Source organism: Cuculus canorus, chromosome 1, assembly GCF_017976375.1.
Source record: "Cuculus canorus isolate bCucCan1 chromosome 1, bCucCan1.pri, whole genome shotgun sequence".
In the NCBI taxonomy this organism is placed as follows: Eukaryota; Metazoa; Chordata; class Aves; order Cuculiformes; family Cuculidae; genus Cuculus; species Cuculus canorus.
This window is the reverse complement of record NC_071401.1, coordinates 199,314,727-199,335,734: the sequence shown is the minus strand read 5'-3', so window position 1 is coordinate 199,335,734 and position 21,008 is coordinate 199,314,727. Positions and strand designations below refer to the sequence as shown.

Sequence of the window (21,008 nt, the reverse complement as noted above, 5' to 3'; positions counted from 1 at the left end):
ACAAATCTGCACATTTTTTTAATACATGTCTACCACAAAATGATGACAGAATTGTAATTCAGTTTAAGGAAAACATCACATATGCACAAATGTAGCCCTAGAAAAGACCTAGATTTCCCTCCTATTTTCCCCACTCAAAGAAAGTGAGAAATGGAAATTCTAATGTAAAGGAGTCCAAAGAAAGGATTTGGAGAGGGAGGAATGTTGGAGAGGAGGTTGTTTGTTTGTTTCCTATGTGATATACATTTTTTCATAATTACAATCTCATTCTGTTGGAATGGAGTGGAAATTAGCCAAAAGCAGTAGTCTGTCTGCTGCAGTATGAAAATCCTGTTTATTATTACAGCGGTTTGCATTTGCAGTCTTACAAGCTTCTCTTTAACAGTTTTGGTGATGTATTGCAACAGTTACGGCATGGAGTCTTAGACACTGATTTCTGAGACCTCAGCTGCCAAGAAATCTGACTTTGGCTTCTGATGCTTGCCCATATTTCCCAAAGTGTTCAGTATCCAGAACTGGCCTTTGTTCTAGTGGGAACAAGTGAGGTCTTTGTCTTTTTTTTGGTATGCCATTCCACCCTCATGTATACCATGCTGTACCTGGGGACAAGAATATAGCAATTAGGCACAGCCCTCTTGGTTAAACTGTACTTTCTAAACACACTGGAATGTAATCATTTTAAGAGCTCCTGAGCTGAGCTGAGAGCCCAGGACACACCCTGCATTCCACCTTTGGGTAATGTGATTTATTTCCAAAGCCATGAACACGAACAGAGTTCAAGGCTATGACCTTGCCTCCCGGCTTGTACTTTAAAGCAATTTGTATTCCCGGAATGGCAGAAGGGAACTATTCCTCTGCGACTCTGAGTTCAGGGTCTCCGGTGGGCTCTACCGTGGGGCTGCTTGTCTGTAAAACTTAAGAGGTGTTTTTCTTGTCCTGGAAATAGTCTAGCCATGCCTTTACTGTGACTAGGGATAACTGAGTCATTAACATTCTTTGTATTTCTATATTGTGTAATGCATCACTGTGTAGATAATTGATCTATCTCCAAAACCATTTGAGTTGTCCGCATAGCATAATGCTTTACCGTTCAGCCTTATTAGCTTGGGTCCCGGAAGCGAAATAGCCATGTTAACATGTTCTCAGCAGGGCTAATTAGTCTGGGCTCAGAGCCATGCTCAAGCAGCTATCCTGCTTCCAGTTCTGGAGGCAACTCATTCCAAACAAGATTTAACTTACTGCATATTACATGCTTGCATACTTTCTTTGTCACCGTGTTGCCTAGCCACAATGCTAACCATGAGTAATGTGTTTTTGTTTTGGTGCTGGTGTTTGTTTGTGTATCTTACTGTCTATTTACTTTATTTCTCAATGATAATAATTAAAACCACTTTGAAAATGTCAACCCTAGAAAAACTTTGGCCCTCGTTTGCCCACTGAGCATCTTTGGAGCAGTGTTTTTTCAGCAGCTAACTCCTCTTGGACTTTCAAATCTGATACTTGAAGATTGTGTGCCATTTGAAAGATTTCAAATTATGTAGAAAAGCAGATGCTCATCAAGATGATTTCATTTTAAGCGCTGATGTGTTGGAGACAGGCCAGTTGTGTAGTATCCACTTCTAACTGTGATGAATTAAGAGATATAACTTCAGGCTTTGTCAGTTCTTTTGGTCCAACTTTCCTTATTGGCAAGGGTATAGGAGTGAGTATAGGAAGTTTTGTATATTTTTGTCCCTCATGGGTGTGTTTCAACAATGTACTTGGTGCTTTTTTGAGGGGGGAAATAATGATTGGCCTATGAAGCAAAAATATGTAAGTAATGCTTATATATAAAGAGGTGTGACTGAGTTTTACTGAGCCTTAGGGAAAATGAAAAAGAAATTGCAGTGTCAAGATAGAGCTTTAAAAACTGGATTGTGAAAATGCAGCTGCACAACCTCTGAAGCAAACTCTGGAACTCATCCTAGCTGCCAGAGAGACTCATTACAGAAGACACTGTCAGTAACCCACTGGCTTGCAAGTAGGAAGCCTGCAGAGTTAATTTGAGTGTAGTTCCTATGGCAAATCCAAAGTCTTTTAGTTCAGAGTGCTTTGATTTAGATGTTCAAATGTCTCTAAGAGCAGCAAATAATGACTTAGTGGATTAGGAAGTTTTCTTTTGTGATAAAAAATAGCTTCCTGAGTTGTTTGGGGTTTTTTTCTATCCATGCATTTAATATGAAAACATACCACAGTTTACAGTTTAGGTTTTGCTGTTGTTGATTGAGTACATTGTTGTAAATACAGATGTTTCAGGATTCTTAATTCTAAAGAAGACTGTAAGATGTTGACCTACCTTTGCTTTTCTGTCTCGTGCTTTTCCAGCTCTCAACCTGCGGTTGTCAATACTGTGGTCATGCTGTCCCACACTAGTGAATTTAGGCACCTGTATGTATCCAAGTGATGAAAATAGCTATCAGGCATTCACTTTAATAGGCAGATGACTATTTTTTAGAGGAAGACTCTTTTCATCTTCAATCTAAATCACTCATTGAAGGCCGTATTTTCCACTGACTATGAAGGAAACTTCACCTTACTGGATCCCTGGAATGTGAAAATCAGGGCATTTAAGAATGTGAAATTCTGAATGACAAATTCAGGCCTATCTATTCAGAAAGAAACCAGTTTATGCTAGTGCCGCATCTCACACTCCCTCAGTTTCACGAAGCTATCAATGCACTAAAACTGTGTAAATTGTATTCTCCCACCTGACATGTGTGATCCATCTAGTCACTTGACTTGCCTGTAGCTTCATGGTCAAGAATGCTATGTTTCATAGCCTGAAGGTTTTGTTCTTTATTTTTTCCTCTGTCTCCTTATATTGGTTTTATGTGTTTATAACATTATACAAAGTGTATATGAAAGTTTAAATGAGAGACAGGCAAGTCAAACACACTGGAATAAACAATGAACGCATTATACTCAAAATTTAAGGTACATTTTCCAGATAAGTCCTTAACATATTTTATTAGCTCAGCGATCAGCCTTTTCTCGCTTCAACTTTCCATTGAAATTGGAGTGAGTAGCATAATGATAGATATAGTCGAGCACATCTACTTTGTGGCAGTCTTTAAACAGTTTTATGCAATGTTCTTAGTACTTGAAAACCCATTGGGGCAATCTTGGCAAGACTGCTGAATGGCCTTGCAGTAAAATGATGCTTAATGTTATTATTTCATTTGCTCCAAACTGCACTCAAACTTGCTGTTGTCATCTCCCTGTCTTTACCTGAGCCTGTTAGTTTCTGACTTTTGTTTTTATTTCACGGTGTGTTTAGTAGCAGTCCAGTATTTTTCATTACTGTATAGTTAGATTTTCCATTTTGGATCCCATCCAAAGATAGCTTAATAGAAACCTCTGGGTGTGATGTTTAAATACTTTCCAAAATAAAAATCAACATTTTCTGTAGTGATCCAAGCAGTTATGCGTGCTTAATGTTAGTACATTGCCATTCTGAATGAAATGACAACAAATCTGCTTGACAAGCAGGGACTCAAAGCTAAAACACTGTTTCTCTCACTTGTAGTTGAGACAGAGGGCTTTTACACAGTAGATATGGACTACAGTCTTGTACTATTTCCCGTGCTTGCGATAAAGACCGTCTTTCTCATTGTTTTAATGCTTGGAAATATGTGAAGTTGCATCCTTACCCGTTGGTCTCATGTCAGCTTTCCAGTGATTCTGGCTTATCTTGCCATACAGCTACTTGACCTTCATTCTGCTTTCATGTCAAAGGCTTTCCTAATTCAGTCCTGCTGGCCATTTACTTTGAGCCTGGGGAGCCAAAAAGCAGCCTCGACAATAGCCACAGCACTCCTGCATGCTGGTGACTGTCGACACATATGTCCTGCTTGCCTAATCCCTGCCTGATAAGGGCGTGGCTTGAGACAAATGTATAACTTTTCTGTTTGTTTTGGTTTTGAGATCTGTATTTGACCCTGGTTGTACAATCAACTTCAGATATGCACAAAGTTCTTTGAATTATTTGATCCACAGCCTATAATCTTAGTCTGTAGAAGATACTATTTAACCTCTCCAATTCCTTTTGGAACCAGGAGTATGATTTACACTAAGGGAATGAAGCTGGCCAGTACAAAGCAGTGACAAGTATGAGATCTGTAATGTGCTGGTTTTGGCGGGGACAGAGTTAATTTTCTTCACAGTAGTTAGCATGGGTGATGTTTTGGATTTGTGCTGGACACAGCATTGATAATACAGGGATGTTTCAGCTGTTGCTGAGCAGTGCTTACACAGAGTCAAGGCCTTTTCTGCTTCCCACCCCACCAGCGAGTGGGCTAGGGTTGCGCAAGAAGGTGGGAATCGGCACAGCTGGGACAGCTGACCCCCAACTGGCCGGATAGATATTCTGTGCCATATGATGTCATGCTCAGCATATAAAGCTGGGGAAAGCAGAAGGAAGAGGGAGATGTTTGAAGTGGTGGTGTTTGTCTTCCCAAGTAACTGTTAACATATAATGAAGCCATGCTTTCCCAAAGATGTATGAACACCTGCCTGCTGATGGGAAGCTGTGAATGAATTCCTTGTTTTGCTTTGTTTCTCTGCACGAGTTTTTCTTCACTTATCAAACTGCCTTTTCTCAGCTCACAAGTTTTCTCACTTTTCCCCTTCTGATTCTCTCCCTCATCCCACCTGGAGGGAGCGAGAGAGCGGCTGTGTGGTACTTAGTTGCTAGCTGAGATTAAACTACAATAGGTTAGTAGTTATGAGGACCCTTTAATCTTAATGCCCTACACAATGGCTCTGTCTCAGGACAGGGAAAACAGGCAGGGATCTAGGACAAGCTGTACGTTGGGTTCTGGACTGTGATAGGCAGTGTTTTCAGAAAGGTGTTCGGTATTGGCAAGTCCCAGGAACTAAGCCAGCAGTTTGGAGTCTTGCACATCTGTAGTCTGTGAGTTTTCTACCTCAAGCTGTGATGGCATCAGGCTCTCAAGAAAGATATTAAAAACTGATCATAGAAGGATTTTCTGCCAACATGTAAAGAAAACAGGGAAAAGCTTAATGTCCAAGCCACATAAATCTAGAGGAACTATCAATTGTAGTTTTGGAGGAGATAAAGGGCATGCAGACTGGCATGGTCTGAGGAGCACTGTAAAGATACCAGGCACATGCCTCATCCTGGAAATCAGGAGGGCTGAGTTTATTACAGGCTTTCTTGTTCAGATGGTGTGCAAATATGTGCAGTTCCTGTCAGGGGTCTGTACGTGTTTAATTCTGTTGTCTAATAATGTGCAAATGCTGCTTCAGTGGTAGAGACCTTGCAAGGCACAGTCCATAGTCTGGATGAAGAATTGCATCTTTCTTCCAGGCTGGACTTTATGGAGATGTCACTGTGAGTAAGCATGTGCTACGTGAGGCTGAATCCCACTCAAATCCTCATCTTTGGATCAGCTATTTCAAGCAGCAGAAGTATTAGATGCTAGCTATATCCTCAGTGCTCAGAAGTGTTGATGCAGTCACGTACGAAGCAATATGCAATCCTGTAATGAGAAGATTTCCCTGTGAAAGGTTCTGTAATCTTAGAAACAGCAGAATTACTAAACAATCACCTCTCTCACTGTCAGATGGGGACTGCAGGCACAGAGGTGAACTGACGTTCCCAAGTTCACTCAAGTTATCTATAGCCAAGCAGTCACAGATCTAAAATTGCATGTGTCTCCTTTCTCTTTTTTTATATTGCAAGTGTACTTTTTATACTCTCTCAAGTCACACTTCATGTCTTACTTTATAAAGTCTGCTAGAAGGGGTTGTTGGTTTTTTTCTGTAATGTAAGGCTTTGCTACAGTGGGTGTCATTTGTTTCTGGTGGCTTTGTAACATAGCTGGCCTTCACACAAGAGAAGGCCTGCAGGGCGTTTTTCAGTTTCAGCATTTTTTTCCCCTCTCTTCTCCCTATTTCCTTTTATCAGGCCAAGAATTCACTTTGGATGGTCCTTCTGCACATCTTGCCACTGGCTCTAATTAATAACCTGCTTCCAGAAATTCCACTCATTGTCTTTTTTTTTTTTTTTTCTTTTTTCATTTAAGAGGCTGTTCAGGATAATTACTGTCTTTAAAGTTTTATGAATCACAGTGTTTGACATCTGTGATGTTGATTGATTTTCAGAAAACTGCACTTTTTGTTCTAATGTTCAATTTGTCACTGTTACTTACCAACAAGTAAGAGATTTAAAAGCCCAAAGATGCAGATGTTCTCTAGCTTTGTTGCCATCTGTTTTCCTGCCTACTAGATTCCAAGACTAACATCTACGCATTTTAATGAAGCTACATTTATAAAGTAACAGTACAATAGGATAGAAAATACATACAACAGAAGGTCTTTAATATAAGTTGATTTTTAAGTCACATGTTAATAGAGCAATACTTTTTCTGATTGTTTTTTATTTTCTTTATAAACTTATCTTTACATAGAGAGTTTGAAAAAACTGTTGTTTTTCTCAGTTGTACATAAACTGCAGATCAGAAAACTGAGATTTCCATGGAAGTCTCTCAAGAAAAGCATATGATATGACCTTAATTTGCTCCAAAAATTTTACGTTGTGGCATTTAAACAACATTCTTCCTGGTTTCAGAAAGCCATACACTTACCAGCGCTTCTTGATGTTGTATGCCTGATGTTTGAATTCTTCATTTAGTTTGCTGGAAATACTATTTCTCATTTCAACAAATTATTTTTTAGAACCATCTCACTGAAAATGGCTGAAATTTTAGGATTGTTGTAGAATAAAAGTCTGATTTATTAAAATCATATTGTATCCCTTCCCCAAATTATCTAGATAATTTCTGTCTTTAAATCTTTGTGATATTTTTTGGTAATATTCTCTCAACAGATTGAACTGTCTATCTTCTAATTGGCAATTATCTAAATGTCTAACTCAGGCAAACACAGGTAACCAATATTTTACAGGCATTGCATTCTGTTAAAATTAGGGTATTTCAGGTGGAAGTATTGGTATATGTTGCAGCTTGTGAGACTGCAAAGCAGTAAGTACTAATTAAACCTTTATTTATATTCAAAAAGAAATATGCAGTCCAAAGTGCCTTCATCTGTACTGTAACAAAGTTTATAGTCAACACTGCTAATCCAGTGTGCTTAGAAGGGATGTTTTGGGAGATAAGATTTCAGATGCTCATGGCTGCTCATCTGTTATAAGCAGATTAGCCGTATTTTTGGAATTAAAGTCTTGTCCGTTCTGCTTCCCCTTTTCTCAGCACTTAAATTTATATTGTCTTCTACTCTCATCTCCCTCAAATATTTAGCATTCTTTGTCTTCAGTACCATTATCTCTGGTCTGAAATAATTTCAGGATATCCAGTTTAACAGACACTTCCAGCATGGTTGAGGCAAGTCCTTGCTTGGTGTAAATCAGTCCAGTAGTGGTCTTAGGATTCTGTAACTTATTTCCTTATTTCTGCTCACCTACCCGCTGACTGGCCTTTGCTTTGGTGATTTCGTCTCTTCCATCCATTTTTTCTAATCCACAGACTACCCAGCCTGTACATCTTATTATATTAATGTCATATTCTTCATCCAACTCACGGCATTTGAGCACAACAGTGATTTAATGCAGACTGATATTATTAAATAATCTTTTTCCACAGAAGAGACTGTCTTCTTGCTGTAGCATCCCAGTCTTAAGAAGATTTTGGGCCACTATGTCCTTTGTCTAGCCTCTCAGAGGCCAATAATCATGAACTATGATGGTCCAAGGAATCTGTAACTGAGTAGGCAGATGTGATGCAAAGCTAATGAGTTCATGCCAACATGATCTGAAGGAAAGCAGAATAATCACATGTTCTTCAGCACCTGAAGCCATATGGTGTGTCAAAGACTGACCTAATATGGACTAAAAAACAGTATTAGGAAGGAAGTGGTGCACGTTCTTTAAAAAAAATGAGATTTCCTAGTTTAATAAGACAGCTTAGTCTAGGAACAAAGATATGCCTGTACTATTAATAGTCTTTGAACCTCATTGGCCCGAGCTGAGCTAGTGTTACCTGTAGGTAAAATCAACCATGGCCTTTGTCAATTCCTACACTTTCTCAGTAAGTGAATCCTGGGAACATATTAGGAAAACAATGACAGTATGTTATTCAGAGATGACATAAAGAATTGAAGACTATTATATAGCTGCTAATTAAAAACAAACAAACAACTCACCAAAAGCATAAATAAAACCATCCTCCTAATGAAATGTATTATTTTGTTTCATCCAGCCATGACAGTGGGAAGCATTTTGAAGACACGTCAGCATATTGTATGTGCAACTGTCTAAATCAGTAAAAGGTCTTCTCAGCCTCTCTATTTCTGCACCATAAATTTGTTGGTCTCTGACTTCAGAAGGACTTGGTAAATCACGGAGTACTGGCTGGTCATTGAATTCCCCTTGGTCTTTTATAAGCTGTACAGTGTTATTCGGAACTTTTGGACATGTAAGACACACCTATTCTATTCTAATGACTCCTAAATTCAAGTAACAACATTAACATCGTGTCCTGGCTTGAGAGTGAAGAAATATGGATACGTCTTAAATCCAGTGGAATCTTATAATTTAAACACATAGGACTTGCTAATTTTGCTTCCTTTCAGCACAGTATTTGATTCATACTGCTCTTTAGGAACTCAGTGGTACTACTGATACATTTAAAACAAACATTTGTGAAAATTACTTAAGGTCGGTAAAGCATAGGTACATATTTTCCCACTTTTTTGCGGAAGCTGACTGCCTGTGATGACAGGAGCAGGAGCTGGAGAAGGGTGATTTTTCCATTCCAGCTCCATCACATCTTCCTTCCTCCCCACTTTGTGATCCTAGCCAGGCAGTTAGAGACATCTCATCTCCTGTGCTGCCTCAGTGCATCCATGAGAAATCAAAGTGGAAGTGGGATGAGAATTGTTTAGGTAATTTGAATTGCCAGAGGAAGGAAAAGCTTAGCACTTGTTGCTTTTTGAGATTCTTTGTTGCATCTTTGTAATTGTTTGGTTTTAATTACACCACAAAGTTTATCTGCCGTGCCTTTGAACAGAACACACACATGCAGAGCTTCATTTTCCTATTGGCTTCAGGCTGCTAGTTTTGACGCCTTTATAATAAAACTGTTGGCTATATGCAAAGCTTCAGGCTTGGCAGGACCTCAGGAAACCAGGAGAGAAGGAAGCAATTCTTGTAAGATCAAGAGTTCCAAAGGCAATAGATTAACAGGAATCATTTACAGCTGAGCTAACCTATTTAAAAGTAGCAAGTACATGAAAAGGGAAAACTATTAGAGTGCTTTATGACAGAAGTGTTATTCCTTGTGAAGTGAATTTCAGCACTTAAAACCATCTTTCTGAATGCCTGTAATATTTATGATACAGCCCTGAAGGATGAAATACAGTCTATGAAAATATCATGTAATTTCCACCACCTGGTGTTTTCTGCTAACTGGTTCTATACCTTCAGAGTTGCAAAGGCAATTAACAAAAAAAAAGTGATTTCTCCTAAGGAATCCATTTATGTTCAAATTTGTGCTGCTTCAATTTACAGCACAGATCCCCTAGGCTTCAGAGTTTATAAATGGAAAGAAACAGAAGTGGGGACCTTCATGGCATAATTCAGAGCCTACAACTGGGAGGCTATTGCTGATGGTAACATTTCTCTTAAGTGTTTAAATTCTTGGTTCATGTTGGAATAGCATTGCAGAACCTAAATATGTCTGTTATTTGGGGCCAAAGGGGACAGATAAATCTAATTTATTAGATTTTTCATGTACTTGATGGAAGGAAGTAAAAGCCTACACAAGCTCTAAGTTCCAGCTTCTTAAAATTTTCTTCCAAGATCCACTCTCTCCCCACACCACTTGGTCCAAGTCAATAGAAGGACATCCTTCAAAAGGATAATTCAAATTTCAAGTGAACCTTTATAGATTTTTTTTTTTTTCCAGAGACTCCAAAGGAAACTTGGGCAAGTATGCTTATATCTTGGAAACCCTTAGTAAAATAAAAGCAAACCAAAACATCCATTTTGTGGAGGATATTCTGATATTTCCGTAACAATGATTATTAAAATCATACGACTGTTTTTTCCTGGAATATATAACAGTCTGTACTATGTACACAAAACAAACAGCACAGTATTTACATTGCAAGAGGTGCTGATGAACAAAGTTTTTATTTTTTTTTGAGAAATCTACCCACAGTGTTCTGCATCAGCATCTGTAATGAATTCTTAAAGAACAACTGACTGCAAAAATTAGCATCACAAAGAACAAGGAATCACATGATATAGATATGTTTTCAAAGCATTTCAGCTGTAGAACTGGTGAGAGAACTTTGCAAACAGATTTGGATATAATAAGGAAATTTGAGTTGCCCACTCTCTGAGCTGAGAAGTGATTATTGGAGCTACCTATGAAATATTTTTAGGGAAAAAAACTACCAACCCACCCTCCATAAAAAGAAAGATTTTGTTTTCATTTTTGTGGTAAGATCAAGCCATGGAATCATACTGAAAAAATATGGTTAATATTGTGCTACCATCAGATGTCATGTTAAAACTCTACTTATTTTTTTAATATTTATGTCTTTTAATTTTATTTTTAATAGAATGATATGGGAGGTCAAAGGAGCCTAATAAACAAGTGGACTACTTTTCTGAAAGCCAGGCTTGTGTGTTCAATACCTGGTCCTGAAGGAGCAGACACACATTTTGATGAGCTGCGTAAGTTCATTTATCTTTAACAGTCTATTTTGACGTCAGTGTTGCTTGGGGATTGTTATTGTTTGTGGAAACACTATGTTTTGTTCTGTTTTTGCTCCAGTGCTGGTAATATCTCTTTTATGAGAAGCCCATGATTATAACTGGAATTAGTCTAATCAGAAATATGAAGTTCTTGTCTTTCACTCCAAAAGCTGGAAAGTGAAAATCTAATTCTGTATAGAAAACAGTTACTTGCAAATAGGCAAACTTCAGAATATCAGCAGAAATTCACTTGGCAGAAATTAAAATTCAGACAAATATAAAGGTTTGTTACATATTTACAAGTCTCCAAACTATCAATGGTAAACACAGAAATATTCAATTAATGTTTAATTTAAAAAAAAAAACCAAAAATTATTTTTCCTATTACAGAAGATATATTCTTACTTTCTACAAGAGATGAGAGAAACCCGCTGGTATATGGAGTTTTCACTACAACAAGGTATGTGTTAGAATCACGTTTGCTTCTGGAAACAAATGCTGAAGATCTTACTCAGGCCTTTTATTAAACCCTTCTATTACTTGTTCCTTATTCCGAAGACCAGGGAGAAACTGCTTGAATAACACCTGTAGTGTTTGGGCTGTAGTCACTAAGGACAGTATTTTCAGAAATGGAAATATAAATTATGTCCCTAAACCACTGTGTGCTTGGTAAAAAATAATGAAAACTTAACAATCAAAAGTTTGCTAGTTTATTTCAATCATGCCTAGCTGAATTTGCAGATTACAGTCATATTTACTGAGCAATCAATAGTTACTATTTAAGACAAATCATTGTTGTGAAGCATTATTTCTGTAAGCGTCAATTTGATATCAGCTATTTCTTAGGATCAAGCCCCACTGTTATCTAAAGTGATATTTCAGTATGTTCTGTAGACAGGACTAATTGGAAGAATAACCCATGTTTATCTCAAGGGGATAGATTAATTAATGAACCTGTCAGCTTCAATACTGAGGTGTTCTACATAGCTGTCAAAAAGAAAACCAACAATCCTTTCCTTTGACTCCAGAACCTTTGAATTAAGTGTAAATAATGACTAGTCAAATGCTGAACAGTATGAGTACAATGAAGAATTGCCAAGGCACTCCTTAACTCAGAAGCAGCCACCACAGTGGGTCCATAGAATATATAACTATATAAAATATTTAAAATTAAATGAAATGTTGTACAATGAATCAAATGGCATATGAAGTAATAAAGCACATGCCGCTCAACAACCTGGCATGGTGTTCTTTGGAAAGCTGGACTGTTTGTGGTTGTTGTTTCTTCTTATAAAAATATGTAAAAAAAAAAAAAAGGAAAAAGACATAGAAAAAAAGAAATAAATGTTTATTTCAATTTCTTTTTATTATCTGTCCTATGCAACTAGTAATTCTCAGGCCTATCTCCTGTAATATCAGTATATATAGACTTCCAGATGTGAACACAATGTAAAGGAATGTCCTTTACTTGCAGAAAATTCTAACCAAAATAGTTAATAAATGATAGTTGTCAGCCACTGGAAGAAATGACAGTCTATTAAGTGGTCTCAAACGCTAAAGTCCAGGTTTCAACTAAGCAAAGCTTTAACTGTAATGACAGCGACATTAAATATCTATAGCTATCAGACCTGTTTAAGTTGTCTGTTATATGGCACCACTTGCATCAGCTCTCAGGTGTAGAATTGATCCAAACCCCATTAGTCTGTGGAAATAGTTGATTTACTGGATGAGGCCTGCATTGATGAGGTGTGTTTACATTAATGCATATCAATCCATCATCTTTTTCAGCTCTGTCTTCAAGGGCTCTGCAGTTTGTGTTTACAGCATGGCAGATATCAGAGCTGTTTTCAACGGTCCTTATGCTCACAAGGAGAGTGTGGATCATCGTTGGGTACAATATGAAGGTCGCATCCCGTATCCCAGACCTGGTACAGTAAGTGTCTTCTTAATTACATGCTTCTATTTTTACTCAAAAGCAATTGCACTTCACACCCCTCACCAGACCAATAATTTATATTTTCCACTCAGGATGTTTCAAATTACCCTGTCACCCCCTTCCCTTCTGTAGACAGCTCAGACTTGTATGTACTCTTTACATATAAAAAGGTACATTTTTCCATGTCTCTGAGATAACAGTGTCCACTTTTTTGTCTTTCATATTGTGGTCTCCTACTGTACAAATGTGTTTCTATCTGTTTGGATCACTTCTAAGGCATCAACGCTTCATAAAAAGCCAAAAGCATTTCTTTATGGAGAATTAAGTTATGATGACTTATTTCATTTGAAGTCTTCTGTTTCTGTTACCTTTGTGTCTGTTAAAATCCTGTTCCTTGACATATGGTCATTGATTCTGTTATGCTTATTTGTGCACATTGTGTTTGTTGTGTTTTGAAGTAAAGTCAGGAGTTATTTGCTGGAGATTTTAGATCATGAAACAAAGTTATAAGAAAAAAAGTTCAGTACCAGGGAACACCTTTAAATCCCAAACTCTTAGACTTCAGATGTAACAATCAAGCCAAAACGAAGAGGAAAATTTTGATTGAGTATTTAAAGAATTATCCCCCAATTCTGTCTTGGTATTAAATTTGGAAAAGCATGGACCTACATTGCAGATAAGGAAGAAAAGGTATTCCCAATAAATGCGTCTACTTCTAAAAAGTCATTACAAATTTGAGCAACTCTTTGTACATAGACTGTAAAAGAGCAATGATTTGAGAATAAGACAGATATTATTCAGGATAGCTTTACACTATCTTGGTTTGGTATTTGGTGAACTTGTACTAGGCAGCTGCACAAATCCAGCCAACCACTGAGCGACTGAGGTTGGACCGCTGCTGGTACCTTGCCCAGAAGCCACATAGGTGTTTCTGCACTGTTTCACTGACATCAGCATGGGTGTAATCTTTTTTCAAGCCACATTACTTAGCACTTCTTTTCCAATATTTCCTTTTTTCTTTGTTTTAGACCCAGTTGCATGGTCCAAGGCCGTGCCTATTGCTGCACTTAGTGGTCCCAGGCTTCAGCGTGTCAGGCCCTGAGCTCTGGTTCCCTCCTCTCAACTGCTAGGGAGTCACAGAGGGCAATGCTCTCTATAGAGACTATGCAGCTCCAGGGACTGATATGGCCTGCCTAGGATCTGTGCTGCTGGAGCAAATGCGCTCCTAATTTGGACAGTTTAGTCACTGCAGGCTTACGTATCTCTCTCTCTCATGCAGATACATAGTGACCCCAGAAAAGCAGATTACATTTAATTTTTCTTTTTTTTTTTTCTAAAAGCATGTGTAACTCCATTACGGGTTGAGACTTGCAGATGAATTCAGTTTTAAGTACAAAAATGGTGCCAGTGAGAACAATAGCTGGTCCCATGGCATCTAAAGAGATTAAAATAACTCTCTTGAAACACTCAGAATGCCCCATAAGGATGAACACTCTAAACAGATAGATGGCTCATAAGCTCATTGCATTTTTGAGTGTATTAGCCATCACATGGCTGAGCTGGTATTCACAAGGAAACATGTCATGCTGAAGCATGTCAATGCTGATCTTTATCGCTGATTTGAATATCCATGCTCACAAGTATTTTAAACGTTGGAAAGTTTAGAGATAAACAGACATGTTCTATAAGCTGCCCTTTAACTCTCCAACTGCTTCCTTTAAGTACACGATAACTATGAGAGAATGATCTCATAAAAATCCTTAGGACCTCTATCCTCAGTGGATTTGTGTAGGAATTTGTCTGACCAAGGATTGAGAGTGGACGTGGATTTTACTGAAGAAAACTCTCAGAACAAAGGTATCTGTAATATTTGCTATGTAGATAAGGTATATTTATTGCCACATAGTTATTTATCTTTTCTCTTAGTGAACTGGACTGTGACATACTTTGGGTTCAGTAGTTTAACATAGCGTATCCTAATAAGTAGATTCATGCCATGCTCTCACCTTATAATGGGCTACGCCAGACCTCTGAATATGAACAAATTTAGCCTGGGATCTGAAAAAGCAGTGCAGTGCTCAAAAGAAAGGAAAAGAAGCAGCATGCGACATCCGTGTAGAACACTGTAGTGTGAATGCTGAAATGCTCTTTCTTAATGATTAATTTCATCATTTCTTGCTGGCTACGAGGTAGTTTAGGAATGCTCAGAACAAAGCCAAAGGGGGATACTCTCCCTTTTTAAGTTACAAAAAGGCCCCTCACCACAAGAAGGATGTTGAGGCTCTGGAGCGTGTCCAGAGAAGAGCAACGAAGCTGGTGAGGGGGCTGGAGAACAAGTCTTATGAGGAGCAGCTGAGTGAGCTGGGGTTGTTTAGCCTGGAGAAGAGGAGGCTGAGGGGACGCCTTATTACTCGCTACAACTACCTGAAAGGAGGTTGTGGAGAGGAGGGAGCTGGCCTCTTCTCCCAAGTGACTGAGGACAGGACAAGGGGGAATGGCCTGAAGCTCCGCCAGGGGAGGTTCAGGCTGGATATCAGTAAAAAATTCTTCACAGAAAGAGTCATTGGGTACTGGAACAGGCTGCCCAGGGAGGTGGTCGAGTCACCTTCCCTGGAGGTGTTTAAGGAACGGGTGGATGAAGTGCTTAGGGAGATGGTTTAAGGGAGTGTTAGGAATGGTTGGACTCGTGATCCAGTGGGTCCTTTCCAACCTGGTGATTCTGTGATTCTAATTGTTACTTACGATTAGCAATAGCCTGCACTGACCTGATTTTATATTTCTTCTATTTTAAGTTACTGGAGAAGTCTAAAAATGGCTCTACTAGGAAAAGTATTTCCTTTGATGTTTGGCTTTGAGAGAGGCACTGACTTCCTCTCAGCATTTATACAGAAGCAGGAGAGTGCTTACCCTAATTTAACTTTCTGCTCAGCTGCCTTTATCTCCTAAGTAAATAAAGCTGTTCAGTATAGAGGCTGTGACCACTTTGATATTGAAATTTTGACAAAATGCTTCCTGTGGCAATTTGTGTCGGAGATAAACTCTTAACATGAGCATGATATCATGCCTCGACAATGCTTAGCAGCATGCAGGCACCAGGAACCCCTGCCTGGCTGGAGTGCTGGTGCTGTGGTGTGGGCTGCCTGCCCTCTGGCGTTGTTGAAAGACCCCTGAAGAGGGGGATTGGGGATCTCCAGCATGCTCCACACCACTGGCACTGCAAAACATACAGCTCTTTAACTTCTCTCAGCGGTATTAAAGAACAAATGAAAATAATGGAAATTAAATAGAGGCAAGGCTTCAAATCTATTTCAATTTGTAAACTGAAAAAAAAAAAAAAAAAAGATATAGAAATAACATGCAGCAGGCAGCCCTGCCACAGAGGGTGATATGAAAAGTGAAGAGAGCTTTTGATCTATCTTCTTTAGCTGTTTAAAAATTGGACTTAGATAGCTGCAGCTGTCCACACATAACAAGTCCAGTTTTCTTCCTGTCTCTTAGAATTTCACCCAGGAAATTATCCATTGATAAAGAAGTCATCAGGGATTTTCTTTAGAGTGTGTTCTGTGTTTTGAAACAGTTTTTCATAACACCCTCACAAGTAATCACAGAAGGCATTTGAACAAGATTTTCAGTGAGTTAGGAGGAAAAAAAAAACATTTCTAGCCTATTTACTTAGCTGTAACCATTGCAGGATCAGAGCGGTGTCCAGTGCCTGTTTGGAAATTCTGATGGGATATAAAAGGAGTCATCCTCATTTCACTAATGATGAGTAAATGTCATTGAGGTCAGATTTTTAGAGGATTGTCACTGTTTAAAGATGCAGATTGACACAGTCTGATCTACTGCAGAACACAGGGCTCTTAACAGCTATCTGAGACAACACCAAATATTTTTGATGGATCTGGATTTTTGGCTAATCGATTTGCCAGAGTTTCAAAGCAAAGCTCTAAGTCACCAAAATGAGATTCCTGAACTCTAATTAATTTCTTAGCTACAAAAAGAATCAGCCCAGCATGTTGCTTTTGTCCATTTGAAGAGTTTTGTCTCTTTTTTCTCACTCCAGATCTGAATATGGCCCTGAGCTCTTGAATTCTTCGTGTATTTTTTTTCACAAGTTTCCTTATGAGTCTTCAGATTCTCCTGTGATCTTTTTCATTTTTTTCTCAATATATTGCTTTTCTCCCGCTCTTCAGTAAAACTCTTCTTTTATTTCTTCTGCTAATCCAGGGCACAGGTTGATCGAGATGTGGTGTCCATCCCACTGGGACTTGGCTAAGCCACAGAGAAATACTGTCTGCCAAAAAGCCTCCCCCTGTCCTCCCATCTGGTTAGTTTTGCTGCTTTAATAAGTGTGTTAATAAAACATTGGGGGTTGCACAGGTTTCCCTTGTTATTTTTAGACTTATCTTCCTCTTCTACCTGGTCTTTTATTGGATAGACTGCATTCTTTGCTTCTCCAATTCCTCTCTCCTTTGATCTCCCCTCTGTAAATGGGGCTGCTTAATTAAGTGAAATGTTTCACTTTATGGGTTTATTTTCCTGAGAAAGCCTCCTCCACCTCATCTTACTTCCCAAAACGTTTTCCCTAACGTGATTCACCTCTCAGTTCGCAGCAGCCTTTTGAAACACTTCAGCCACCTTTCCTGCAGGCAGAGGTCAGCAGAGAATTGCAAAGTGCCACCTGCAAAGTCAAGTTCACTCACCCAGCTGGCCCAGTTACCCTCAGATCAGTGCTCTCTTATCTCAGCCTTTTCTATCAAGGGCACAGGTGTGCTAAATGGAAAAGCAATACAAAGTGCTCAAGACAAACACTGGAACACGGTGAAACAAATTTCATGCATCCAGTGGGATGCAAACTCTATCTTTAAAAAAAATGGGTACTTCAATTTATTTGTAGAGATTTCTTTGTTTATTTCATTTGTGCTTTGTGTGGTAGGGGTGGAGGGATATTGTTTCCATTTGAAATTTTACACTGCTTGTTTGTTTCCTGCAGAACCTGGCTCCTTCCCCTTTTCCCTGCCCTTTTCCAGGCTTGATCTGAATAGCTGCAAAGTTAGCGTGAAAGTCTCCCTGAGTGTCTAGTCCTTCTGGCACAGCCCATCCATCCTGTAGAGAAAAACTAAGGCTTTTAGTAGGCATGTTGAAATGCAAAATGAATTGTGCAGCTCCGATCAGACTACAGAGAAGCAGGAACATGGTATTTAGGCCACTCAGGAACCCAAGTTTTGCCTTCAGAATGGCTTATGGTTAAATCTTCAGTGGCACATAAGTATTGAAGCCCTGAATCATCCCTCAGCTGTCTTTTAATCCACAGAAGATCATAAATCTATATATATCCCATTTTCTAAAGCACTTCTGGCTGTCTTGGAAGCTCATGCCAGTCCTCACTGTTACATCTTATCCCCTCAGGACTCAGACTTTGCATTTCTCTATAAAATCTGCACTAAAGTTCAATGTGTTGGGTGTGAGAGAGGTCCTCATTTAACCGAGAATTGACTAGGTGAAGGTGCTTGCTTCTTTTGTTTCTCTGCTTTTTGCTGGGTGGATCAGAGATAGGGGAAATTATTTAGAACTCGGAAGACTTTACATTCTTTGGAGAATGCTGACTGCTAGACCATATCTCCTTGCTAGTTAAATATTTATTCACTGAGAGCTTGGTAAGGACCATGGGGTTAATTCATTCATTCCCTCTGAGGATGGGTCTGTTGCTCCAGTTCCTACTGCACTTAACATGACATAGAGAGCTTTTCAGAGAAAATGAGATCTTCTCCCTCCCTGGTTAACACCTGAGCAACTTTCTTACTACTTTTGGATAAGCTGAGAGGTAATTATTCTATGAAAAGTGAAACAGTATGAACAGGAAGGAATGAGGAGCTCCCAGCATGGCTCTGGTCCATGCGCCTGGAATGGAGGGACATCTTCCCTAGGAAGGAAGCCCAGACTGAGACATCAAATGACTGGATATGGGAGAGATTTAAGAAACAATTTACTCCTTAATGTTTCACACTGGCTACTTCAGAAGCTCCCAAGAGAGTGACTTGCTGGTGTGGCCCTTAGTTCTCTTGTGAAATGCATAAAAATCCCTAGCCTGGACTTTGAAAATCCACCACGTAGATGCTTAGTGCACTAAATATTATCAAGTCTCTGTTGTGTATTTATTCTATGGGTGTTTGATTCTCATTGTTAAGCAGCTCAATGTGACAAATCTCTTTTAAACTCGGATTTTCAGTACACTTGAAATAGGAACTCTTTTGAAGCTCACAGGGAACAGCATTCTGGTTTAAAATTGTCATTAGACAGCAGCACTGCTGAACTTAAGATGCATCATTAAATGAAAAAGATTATTTTTTTATATAACTTATAGTTAGTTTCCCAAATAATTGTCACAGTTTTAGTAGGTGTTAGATCCCGCAGCTCTTACTGACTTCACTGGATGGTGTCAAGCACTGTGCATTTTGGCAAACTGGTGGTTTGTTTAGGAGCCTAACTTCTGGCACCAGCTTTTGAAAATCTTGGCCAGGGTTCCCACATAATGTTAACACAGTCACACTGTATGTGTCAGTATTGTGTGAGATCTACACATCCAGCACTCTGCTAAGCTTAAAACAAGCAAAAGAAAAAAAAAAAACAAACAAAACCCAAAAGCTTACATGTGTGCAATGTTGCTAAGTTAACGTGTATTCACTTTTATTTGAGAAAGATTAGCCTTAATTTACCACCTCCTGATCACATTTGTATACAAATAAAAGATGAGGGAATAGAAGACATCTTTGTAGACCATCTGGGATCAAGACTTAGTTCGGGGTAACTGTTATCAAACTGAGATCACACAGAAGGCACTGGAAAAGCTTTAAGTAACTATTGAATTGATTCTTGGAAAGTTTTGTGCCACGGAGTCTATACAGCAGTTGACTAGAGATGCCTTTAACACTTCCATCTATATTTCTGTTGGACTTTTTTTTTTTTGTTTTCCTTGCTTTTCATTTATTAGCATGTGAATTCTTATCAAGTTGTCATTCACATCAGTGAAGGCCTAAGTAACCTCAGAAGAATAAACTATATGGTGAATAAGTTTCTTGCAGGATTCTTATCTAGCAGTACTAATTTTACTAATTTAATGTGATTAGTTTTTCTTGATGTGAGCTATCTAGAAGAAAAGCATCAAATCTGAGCTCTTTGTTTAGGCTTGTCTGTCAGAAGGAAAGAAAATAGGCTCCTCCTCTGTGCTGTTCATACGCAGTCAAGATAAGAATCTCTGTCCAGTTGAATCCTGCCCAGTTGCAAAAGCAACAGATCCTGAGAGAGCGCAATTATGATGTTAAAAGAAATTGTATTGAACCAGATTCTCTTATAGTCCATATGAAACAACCCTGCTAACCTACTCCTGTGACATTTGACATAAATGCAAATCTCTTCTTGTCTCCAGTGGGCCATGTCACATATCTAAGACAGCATCTGGTGTTGGTGATGGGAATAAATGTGAACTGGGCAGAGAACACCGATATCGTTATCACGGGACGTGCAACAGGATGTGAACTCACATTTTTAGAGGTGAAAGGCTGCTTCACTCATCTGCTTGGTGATGCAGCCTTTACCATCATACATCCTATTGATTGCTGTGAGAGGAAACACAAGCCAACAGGAATTGTTCTGCAGCGATGGGTGGACACAGCTTTAAACAGCTGCCTGAGGACTTTGCCAACGGGTGGCCAAAATGAGTTTTTCGTTCCTCTGTTCCATCCGTCATACAACAGTGAGTGATGCTTCTGGAAATAGCTCCCTTGGCCAAGCATAACAGGGTCACACCTGCCCAGCTGTTCTTGGTGGTCATGCTGTCTTAGGATGGGATCCAAAGTCCACTGATATAATTGGAAAAGTCATCGTTGACTCAAGCAGATCTTTGTCAGATCCTTAGTCCTTGTTTCACTTAAATTAACTGTGCAAGCTGGCAGGTATTTCCCTGTGTCACGTATGGTAGGCTTTGGGATTACCGTAACAGCTTCATAGTTCCATATTGGTAGACATTTAATCTTAGTAGATTTTCGTAAGTGATGCCACTGCTCTCATCTTCCCCTGTTGGTGCATTTTTGGCAAAAATCTAGGATATCTCTAAGACCCATGGGGCTATTCCTGTATTTCACATAGAAATGAACTTCTGGATTTGAGCAACCAGCAAATTTCAGGAATATGTGAACTGTAACTCAGAGTAACAAGTGAGACATGAACCACAGAAAATGTGCATACAAGGGAAAATCACCCTCCAGTACACAGCAAGGGGAAAGAGAGTTATTG

General features: G+C 39.0%; 1 protein-coding gene across 4 annotated transcripts in view; it reads left to right on the top strand.

The window, feature by feature from the left end:
* The window catches only part of SEMA3D (semaphorin 3D), a 144,251-nt gene that overhangs the window by 94,906 nt on the left and 28,337 nt on the right, over window positions 1-21,008 (top strand). For all 4 annotated transcript variants that reach the window (XM_054067677.1, XM_054067693.1, XM_054067684.1 and 1 more), the window contains exons 9-11: window positions 10,645-10,759; window positions 11,171-11,240; window positions 12,569-12,713. In XM_054067677.1, the coding sequence (XP_053923652.1) occupies window positions 10,645-10,759; window positions 11,171-11,240; window positions 12,569-12,713 (330 nt within the window). The remainder of the gene's footprint in view (window positions 1-10,644; window positions 10,760-11,170; window positions 11,241-12,568; window positions 12,714-21,008) is intronic.